Below are 10,487 nucleotides of genomic sequence, written 5' to 3'. Positions count from 1 at the left end.
GGTAGCTGCTCTTTTTGTCGGGGATGTCGGTAAATTTCTTTTTAATTTTCTTACAGCTCGACATATTTGCATTTTATTATTAAATGGTGACCTTAGGTTACCGTACTCTGTATTTTCGCTCCGAATTTGGCTGTTGTGTTTGTTTTTTTGGTGCCATCTTTTTTGTGCAAGCGATTTTTGTTTCCGCATAGATTCCTCCTGTTCAATTAATAATTTTAATCTTCTTTCCTTTTCTTTTTTCTTTCTGTTCTGATTATTTTCTATTTTAATACGTTCTCTTTCGCGCTGTTTACGTTTTCTCAGCGAGCAGCTTTGACTGTCTCTTCTGAAATTCGATGTACATTCATTGTAAAATTTATCAGTAGTCTACTGTTTTAAAAATTAAAATCCACAAATTTTAAACTTTATGAATCTATACGTATTTTTTTATTAGTAGTATACTCTGCGGGACAAAAATATCTAATTTGGTTTGTTTTAGCACTTAACCGAAATCATTTCTGCCCATTTACTTGCAGCGAACCTGTTTTACCTTTCGGCGGAAAGATATTGGAGTTGGAATCAGTTTTCTATTTTTCCTCCACTCTCCTCCTCCATTCCCGAGTCTGTTCTACCCTTCTCTGTTTCCTTTATTAATTTTAATTCTTCACGTCATTTCACGTCATTGCGTCATTTCACATGTACTCATAATGTCGTTATTATTTCATTTGTATTAATGAATTAATTCGACTCGCTAAGTTTGGATATTTGGCATCAATTTTATATATATATATATATATATATATATATATATATATATATATATATATATATTGCTACTTTTTCACAAAATAATGTGTAGGTACATGTATTTATAATTTTCACTATAACTGTTTTTATGAAGAAAATAAAAATGTACACATAACGTTTTGAGCCCTTGCGTCATTTTACGTACCCGTGACATATAATGTTGACATCATTTTATTTGTAAAAATCAATTATCTTGATTCGTAATGTTTGTATATTTGGCATCAAAAATTTTGGGAGAAAAAGCACATTTCTAACTGGGATTCATTTTTGTGAACTTTTTACGCCACTTTTTAAAAGAAGTGTCCAAGTTATTTTCTCTTTTCATTGCTAATGCAATTTAATGTATTTTTATGAAAGTGTGACATTCATGTTGACATTTTCATACGTCTATATTAATGAAAATTGCGGACACATGTTCTTTTTTTTAAATGGTTATACAACCTACGAAAATGCACATTCTATAATGATTTTTATTATTATGAAATATAGCCAGGAATTGTTTTTATAAGCATGATACTTGTGATCGCCATGCTGCGCATAACGTTCGACTGTGAAATATCTCTCTTGTGACACGTGTTTTCAAAAAATAGTTGAATAAACTCCAGCATAACGGTTTTGTCAACAAATGCGTTTAAATGAGGAATTAATAGAAGATATATGTATACAAATTTACTGCCAACAATGCATATACATATTATTTAAAAAAAAAAAAAAACTTCAATAGATCATTGCAAGATCCTGAATCACAATTTATATTTTGTAATTTACCTGAGCCTGGCGTGGCCATTTTCAAGTTTTGTTGCCCATCTACAACTTCATTCTGAGAATTCTTTGATCCGGCGTTGATTTCTGGCCTTGATTACGTCAAAAACGTTTTGACGTATATCTGTTACATCATCACAGTAATTAGTCGGCCAAAAATGTTCCCCCCAAAATGAACATTCACTGAGATATTGTAGTTTATTTGAGATATGTATCTTTAAAGTGTTACCTATCTACATGTCATTTTTAGTAAAATTTTATAATAAGTTTTTATCACCAATTTATCAAATATAAAAAAAAATCCTACATGTTATGACATTTTTTATTGAAGTCCACATGCATTCGAACAGATTGGTATATAAAATTTCATATTTCCCGATTTCTTGTTTTAAAAAATAGTCTAATAGTGTGCGCGCATTCTGAAAGGACATTTTAACACAAACACCGTGTGCGACGGTACCATTTTTTTTTCAGATGATAAATTAAAGGTCGTGTTAATGAAAAGACTCTTTCGATAGACAAAAAGCATGATTCACCCCTTGTAGTTTTATTGTATTTAGCAGCAGACGTGATAAATACATGTAATTACTTTGTTTTTCATCTAAAAGAATATCATTCTTGTTGGTTTGAAAACATAAAAAGTACCATGCAGTATAACTTTGATCACAATGCCAAGGCCTTAGACTCCGGTCCACATCGATGGTACTGGGTAATCGCGGCGAAGCCAGTGTTTATACAGAAATTTAGGGGGGGGGGGGGTGATCGAAATCTGTTTGTTACTGTCATGTACACTATGTAATTTATAGTAAGCATCAAGGTCTTTGGTTAAGGACACTACTGTAGATGTACAACATATAAGTGCATTGCTTTTCACTCTGAAATGAAACGTAAGGAATCAATAATTATGTCGCGTCATTACCTCTGAATAATTTTGCTCCGTTTAATTTCTAAATGATTAAATAAAACACATAATATAATCTAACATTAATAGCAAAATAAATTTTTCCGTGCACGTATCATATATCTAATGTGTTAAAAAATAATATGAAAAACATTTGCTAAATACTATCACAAAAACGTGCGTATGGTTAAAATTGTGCCGCTAAAATTCAAAAGAGGGGGATTAACTTGTGCCGATGTATGATTTTACAACAAAATATCGCATCAAAAATGACAATTTTTTCGAGATATAATTATATTTGCTCAGGTGAAAGCATTTTTTGACAATGGCAAAAGATGGGGGGCAAATACTATTTTTGTCCTGTAAGTCATTTTGTTTTCTTTTCTTTATTCCAAGCTTCGTTATACATGCAGTATGTATTTGTTAGTTGTTTAAAATTCAACAACTATTTTTATGCACTGATAAAAAACTTAAAATTTTGAACCAATATTAAAAGCAACGTTTCTTGCCTTAAATACTCTCTCTCTCTCTCTCTCTCTCTCTCTCTCTCTCTCTCTCTCACACACACACACACATATCGATTTCTATGAAAAAAATATGGTTGATTTTGGAAAGAATATATTATTGTAGCATGTAGGCTAGGTCACGGAAAGCTTTGTCATAATTCAAAACTTTATTTTGAAAGATGGTTCTGCAGTTACAATCCTAGAACTCTCCCCACTTATTTCTTGATTGATAGGTATACATAGACGGTTCTAAAGAAAACCAATGCATTTAAGCGCCATCAAAACCTTTGAGGACTCTAGCATAGTTAATGTTTTAACATAATTAAATATTGTGAATCAAATATCCCCAAATAAATGAAGTGGTGTTTTTTTTATTGATAATGTTATTTATTTCAGAATGGATGCTTCTGACAAGAAAAGACTACTGTAAGAACAATAATGTGTTCACGGCATCCTTTACGACCGTTACATTCCCACCTGTGCTAGGAAGCAATATTTGTTATGTGAGTGCTACATGATTTGTTCCTATCATGGCCAATGAAATTGGTGAACCCAGACAGACATAAACTAACAAAACAAGAAATGGTTTTCCGCTCAAGAAAATTTCTCCGGGTTTTTTTCGTCGTCATCATCACTGTATGGCGACTGCATTATTACTAAAACCGATTTGGTTGGACTTTTCCGATCGCGTCGCGTTCAATTCTATCAACTACCTCATACATAAACAATACCCGCACCTTAACCACAATTTTTTTTATTGGTGCATTCAGCTTACCGCTGATTGGTTGCTGGTTAAGGTATTCAATGTATAATGAAGGGATATTGAACAATTTTGAATCATTTTAAACTAGTTAAATATGTATTGCTAGATAACTATGAAAGTGAAATGAACCAAATTCACATGACAGAAAACATATAAGGAGCTGGTCATTTTGCACTTTAAATTTTTTAAAAAGAGTTATCTCCCCTTGATGAAAAAAACAAAATTTTTAATTTCCTCAAAATATCTGCGGTAAATGATTCATTTTATTTCATATTTAAATAAAGAGAAAGTTTATGCATGTATTAACCAAAAGAGTTTTATGAATTTTAGGTTACTTTTTACAATATCTTAATAAAACATACATTGCCCATAGACTTCAATGCAAAATTCAAGGTGTAATTAGTTGGACCATAATCAAAATTTTGAAAATTCCTTTGGTGGAGTATTTTTATTTGATAACACCTTCAAAATGATATCATGATTAAGAATAGTGGACCATTCATTTATAAGGTACAAAATGTGGTCGTTATACATTGAATACCTTAACTCATACTAAAATTATGCACGGACAGAACAACAACATATCAGAAAATGAAAAATTCACATGGGTACTCGTGACTGTCGAAATTGGGCTATTTTTCGAAAGTGTACACGTGATAAAACATGCATACATGCGGTACATACATATATAGCTATAGCTCTATGTAGAAATTTTAGGGTTAGTAAAAATAAAGCTACAGTGCATACAATACTTACATGTACAAAAACACTTTACGGCAATTTACCGAGCATTAAAATAACGCTATTTTTGAAAAGATTTACCATACCACATTTTGTGCAAATAATCCATTTAAATAATTCTTCATTTAGTTTACTACTGTTGATAATTATAGCTTTACTCGCCCCAAACTTTCTCCTATTAAACAACTTTTAACCGTACTCGGAAAGCGGATCAAGAGCTGTATAATTTTTGGTGTATGTAAACAAACCAGTGTACATGTATGGAGCTGGTGATCGGTGGTTCAGAGACAGGTTAAATAAAGAAATCTGCAGTAAATTGTTTGGGGATATTTTAGTATATATATTTACACCGAAAGTGACGGGGCAACAGAAGAGAAACGAATCGGACACTTGCCTAATGAAGACGCTCAAGTACAAACCCCCTTGCACTCTCCACTTCCGTCTCGTTCTTTCACACCATCGCTCAATTCATTTATTGACTGTCGATTGCCGATCGAAAGGTGTAGAAATAGAGGAATTCATATCTATCACTTCGACTGGCAAGTTAGTAGGTAATACATGTGCATTATACATTTACGGTATTTACATGAAATGAACGCTTAGCACATGCAACTTTTAAATATTATATTTTTTATAACGCCGTACTCTGGAACGTAGCTTGAGGCTATGGTTTAACGCCCGTTTACAGAGAGAAAGAGAGAGAGAGAGAGGATTTTGTACAGAATTTAAACATATGGGATAGTCGATATTGACTCCATATTGGGGGAAAATGAACTGTTCTGAGGAATCCTTCAGCTCTGCCAAGTTGACCAATCAGAAAGTTTTCACAACGGCGGCGTGTATAATTTATGCATGACGTAGCTGACAGAAATGATCGTGACGCTATAGGAAAAATCCAACCAAAGCGGTTTTGATAATTTAGCTTCTGAAAGACCTGACAAAAGTCAATAAAGTTGGCATATACATTTACATATAGATCGCATTGAGTGAAGTTGGTCTTTTTTTTAAATAAAAGTTTATTTAATGTAATTTAATTCTAAGAGTGATAATTTAAACAATGAAAAATAGGGTGGGTGTCTAAAAAATCTTAAAAATCAACTACACCAGAAATACCAAAATTGACAAGAAAGCTACTTTAAATTTTGAGAATATACATTCAAATTAAGATCGTCTAGATTGTTTCAAATTCATGTAATATTATATATCAACAGATCACAACTGAACTATTTGGACTTATTCATCAAGATCGTGAAGAAGACATCATATATAACGATATATATATATATATATATATATATATATATATATATATATATATATATATATATATAACGATATATATATATATATATATATATGTGGAAGTGCCCCCCCCCCCCCAACCACCACCCACGCGCATAACATCTAATTCTATTAAAAAACTTTTCTGAAACATTAGTATAAAGTCATGGTATTACAGGAAATTCGGACAAAATGTGTCCCATTCTGCGTTAATACGTGTTTTTTTTATCTTTGTTTTCCTCAGTAGTATAGATGTTACATGTAGGAATAAACTCTCGTAAACGGCAAAGTGACCAAGTTTATAATATAAAATCTAACGCTTTTAAAAGAGTCTGTGCCAACGATGCGGTATACATGTATTATGTATAATGAATATTATGGTAAACAACTTTCTCATACTTTTGCAGATACACTTGACAACGTATGGGAATTTACGCTGGCATTGGAGAATTTGTTTCCTCAACAAAAGGTGCAGCAACAGGACAATACCTGGTGAAATCAATGCAACGCCTTCACTACATCACTACGCATATCCTATCTCAAATGTATCACAAAGGTACGTGACTCTAGCCTCTAGCGTGATACACAAACAATATTTATTCTTTTTTTGACACAATATAGGCTAGGATGAAAAGGTGTAGTATCACATAAAACGAATGAATAACTCATAATATAATTGATATAGCATTACATATTTTATGAATTGGGTAATTTAAATTTTAAATGTACATCTATCAGTTTTAGAGTATAAAAACTTGCAAACGTTTTCAATAGTACTACCATGTGTGATTTTCAAGGTCCTAATCCATTTTTTGGTTATTTTTTAGGTTTAAGTTAGAGTTTAGCACTGTTCATCTAGATAGTAGGACTTTTCTAGGAGTAATAAGGATCGCATTCTCAGAATCATGTTTTCCGAGTAAGTTATGTAATTCTAATATACATTGTAATTGATAACATTGATCTTTATGCATGTATTGTACTGTTGTATTTTGAAAGTATATTTCTCCAATCTCTGAAAACTCAGTTTTCGTTAAATTCCCAGGCAATATTGGTTGTTATAAGCATGAAGAACTCCAATACTGATCAAGCAATATAACAATATGGCATAATATCGAAACAAGACTGTACTTTATAATGGAATTTATTTACAGATTCCAATTCTTCGTCTACAACAGTGATACCTCAAGACTCCGCACAGAGTACCGTACAAGGAGAACCCAGTACATACATGGTTGCCGCCATTTTGATTCTCTGTTTTCTAATTCTGTTCATAATCCTCCTCGGTATGTTCACTCTTGCTACATTGTACAGTGAACATGTACATGAAACATTCACACTTGCGAATGAATTAAAAATGATTTCATCCCACATTTATTCGAATATCAAATAAATATCGCCAATGTTGACATTTTATCTCCTTTTTTTCTGCACGTGACGTCGTGAAATATCAATTTGTTTATACATGCCGGTACATAGATTTTATTCCATAACAATTTTTGTTTTTAATGTATGAAGTCCAGATTCAAAACGTGATAAAGAATAACACGTGTTTTTGTGGGGGGTTTTTAATGCCACAAAATTTCATAGACAATATTCATTTCTTACAAATTTTACAAAAAACCCAATTGTATAGTTAAAATACTCTCAAATGTCAATGTCCACATAATGGCCGTACTCATGATCACAAACTACTGATACTACGTTTGTATTTCAGGAATTGTTCGGAAAAGAAAACGCCTTTGCCTAAACTACAAATCAACTGATTCTCTAGACAACAAAGTATCGATACACGATTTTCTGGCCTCCAAATCAGTAGAGAAGACGTTGGAGGATATACTCACCGAGGGAAATCCAAACTACCGTTGGTACAGCCACCGGTTGTTGAAAGGAACAATAGTGGAGATAGACAAGTCCCAGATTCAAATCAACACGTGAGTGATTTCTACGATTACATCACCGTTTTTTGTAAAGAATATTTCATATTGAAAGAAAATACCGACTGGAATTTTTTTTATTTCATTATTATTATTTTTTTTTCACTTCTAGCTTATTAGGAAGAGGTGCTTTTGGAGAGGTATTCAGAGGAATTTTGCTCGGTAGAGAACGAAATGGAAATAATACTGATATAGCCGTAAAGGTAGTTAAACAATCTTTAACTTTCTTTACACACATGATGCAAAGTATCTACTTATGCTCTAAGGTTGTTATAAATATATAATACATGTACCATATAAATAAAACCCCTCTCCCTCTCGTCCCAATGGTGATCGAGATGGGAGAGGGGAGTTGATGTCATAATCATTCAAACTCTATTCTTTTTAGAAAACTTTTGCATAATTCAGCTGAAGTAGTATCAGATTAATAAACAGCACAAAAACTTGATTTTATTATGTTGTGTTTTATTTTTAATTAACTCTCTTTATTTCACAGCGGTTATCAAAAAGTGCAGATGAACAATCCCAAGACAAATTTTTATTGGAAGCTTTGATATTATTGTAAGTGGTCTGATATCACGATACGTTTTAATACATACATTTAATGCGTGAAGCATGTGTGTGGATTTCATATGTCGTGTTTTATCATGTTTTGTCTATTTTGCAAGTTTATTAATTGAATGTAAAATGTATGTATTTTGCAAAAAACCTTGAAATCATTTTTTTGGCAATGAAATGGTGATACGCAAGTTAGTTCGTTGAGGTTTTTGTCGCATAGTCAGAGAGTAAAGATTTGAGAAAGAAATACAATACAAAAAATTATTATATGTGTTGTTTACTGAGGAATTTTCACTGTCAATTCAAAACTCCACAATTTATGAAAATACAACATCATACTAGAACCTTTGTTTTATAAAAATTAAAAATTGAGAGTAAAATAATAATGATTTAAAGTCTATCTTGATCGCACGTAATTAAAAAAAGAATTTATAAATAAAAACGTGTCAAGCTTTTTATGCGGATATGGTTCTCTTTGAAATCTTATAAAACATTCTAAATTATTGTAACTGCAAATAACAGTTAGGCCTACTGTTTACTGACATTTGTTTTTTTTCATTGCAGCAAGTTTCAACACAAAAATATAGTGAAATGTCTGGGAATATCCTCCTCTAATGGGGGCTACATGATATTGCTTGAACTTATGTTGGGAGGAGACCTGAAAACATTTCTACGAAATACCAAAGATAAACAGGTATATTTTCTGACTTTATTAGTTTCTGTATGATGAATTCATATGACTATATATGATACACTGCGTTGTATATAATCCCAGATTTTTGCATTTCTTTTCGCGAACGAAAAATATTCGCGATACTGGTTCGCAACTTTGGTTAGCTACCCATTTGTAACCATATTAACAATTACCTTTCTATGATCATGTATACACATACATGTACGTTATCATAATACATAAGTTCGACTAAGCCTCAATCGTGAACTACATCTACTTTGGTTTGTTTGATTCTATTGCGAAATAAATTAGATTTAATTTAATTTTAATTTTTTGATTTTGTTTTTGTGAAATAAAAAGCATGCAGAGTCTCCATGATCTCTAATCTTTACTTTTTAATAAATTTTTAAATCAATAAAGGTTGCATTTTTCTTTTTGAAAGACCCAAAAGTCGACCTTGAAAGTGTCCGAGCTTCTAAGACTTGCGGGTGACATAGCTTGTGGGTTAAACTATTTGGAATCTCTACATTTCGTGCACAGGTAAATTGCAAAAAATAACCACAAAGTTTGAAGTTATTTAAGCCACGTATGTATTATGCCATTTGGTTAGATTTTTTTTCAAAATGATATATTGATACACAAATATTTCTCTTTGATTGAAGGGATGTGGCTGCCCGGAATTGTCTACTGACAAACTTAGGACCCAATAGAGTGGCTAAACTTGGAGATTTCGGTTTGGCCAAAGACATTTTATTGTGAGTTAATCAGAAAATCAAATTCGTACTGATTCTAGGTTACCAAAGTAGCCTGAAATAGTTTCGTGACTTGTGTACGCATGTGCAATTATTATAGTCATTAGACTAAGTTTTTTAATCCTACCTTTCATAGGCATGACTATTACCGGAAGGAAGGAACCGCACTACTTCCGATACGGTGGATGCCACCGGAAGCTTTCTTGGAGGGATATTTCTCCTCGAAATCAGATGTTTGGTAATTGTGTATTAACATTTTATCGACAAAAATGAAACTGATAAGTGGTATCGGCTACATTGTATATGTTAATACTTCTTTACCGATTTTTTTCCAAAGCTTTATCTCGGTGCATTGTTCTTCATTTATATTATTTAAAGATAACTAGGCTATTTTATATTCCGAATTAAAGGGCTTTTGGGGTGTTAATGTGGGAAATATTCACGTCCGGATTTATCCCTTATCCTGGTCTACAAAATAACGATGTGATGACATTCGTTAGGAAAGGGGGACGACTCGAAATCCCTGCCATTTGTCCTCAGTCAATGTACGTATATTACGTCGTCGATTTTGATTACGTGTTTTCATTTCTGGCCATTTTGGTTTTTTTACTATTATTTTGCGAATATGCAAGCAACAAGTTTTAAACATGTTATCAATTAATTGGCACTATACATCTGTACATCTTCCAATTTGTTAGTTTTGTTGTTTTTCAGATATGATTTAATGTGTTGGTGCTGGCAAAACGATACAGTTGAGAGACCATCTTTCCAAACAATTTATAAGTTTTTAGTGATTACACACAAGGTACGGGTTGTTGTTTTTTCCCTAT

General features: G+C 32.2%; 1 protein-coding gene across 1 annotated transcript in view; it reads left to right on the top strand.

The window, feature by feature from the left end:
- LOC105338739 (uncharacterized) overlaps nucleotides 1-10,487 on the top strand; it is a 37,014-nt gene that overhangs the window by 24,620 nt on the left and 1,907 nt on the right. The window contains exons 7-19 of the mRNA XM_066075890.1: nucleotides 3,352-3,458; nucleotides 6,148-6,296; nucleotides 6,568-6,656; nucleotides 6,892-7,023; nucleotides 7,455-7,671; nucleotides 7,787-7,877; nucleotides 8,171-8,235; nucleotides 8,797-8,926; nucleotides 9,348-9,445; nucleotides 9,568-9,660; nucleotides 9,794-9,895; nucleotides 10,068-10,202; nucleotides 10,372-10,462. Coding sequence (XP_065931962.1) covers nucleotides 3,352-3,458; nucleotides 6,148-6,296; nucleotides 6,568-6,656; nucleotides 6,892-7,023; nucleotides 7,455-7,671; nucleotides 7,787-7,877; nucleotides 8,171-8,235; nucleotides 8,797-8,926; nucleotides 9,348-9,445; nucleotides 9,568-9,660; nucleotides 9,794-9,895; nucleotides 10,068-10,202; nucleotides 10,372-10,462 — 1,499 coding nt within the window. The remainder of the gene's footprint in view (nucleotides 1-3,351; nucleotides 3,459-6,147; nucleotides 6,297-6,567; nucleotides 6,657-6,891; nucleotides 7,024-7,454; nucleotides 7,672-7,786; nucleotides 7,878-8,170; nucleotides 8,236-8,796; nucleotides 8,927-9,347; nucleotides 9,446-9,567; nucleotides 9,661-9,793; nucleotides 9,896-10,067; nucleotides 10,203-10,371; nucleotides 10,463-10,487) is intronic.

The sequence above is a fragment of the Magallana gigas genome, chromosome 2 (genome assembly GCF_963853765.1).
Source record: "Magallana gigas chromosome 2, xbMagGiga1.1, whole genome shotgun sequence".
In the NCBI taxonomy this organism is placed as follows: Eukaryota; Metazoa; Mollusca; class Bivalvia; order Ostreida; family Ostreidae; genus Magallana; species Magallana gigas.
This window is presented reverse-complemented; position numbering and strand designations above follow the sequence as displayed.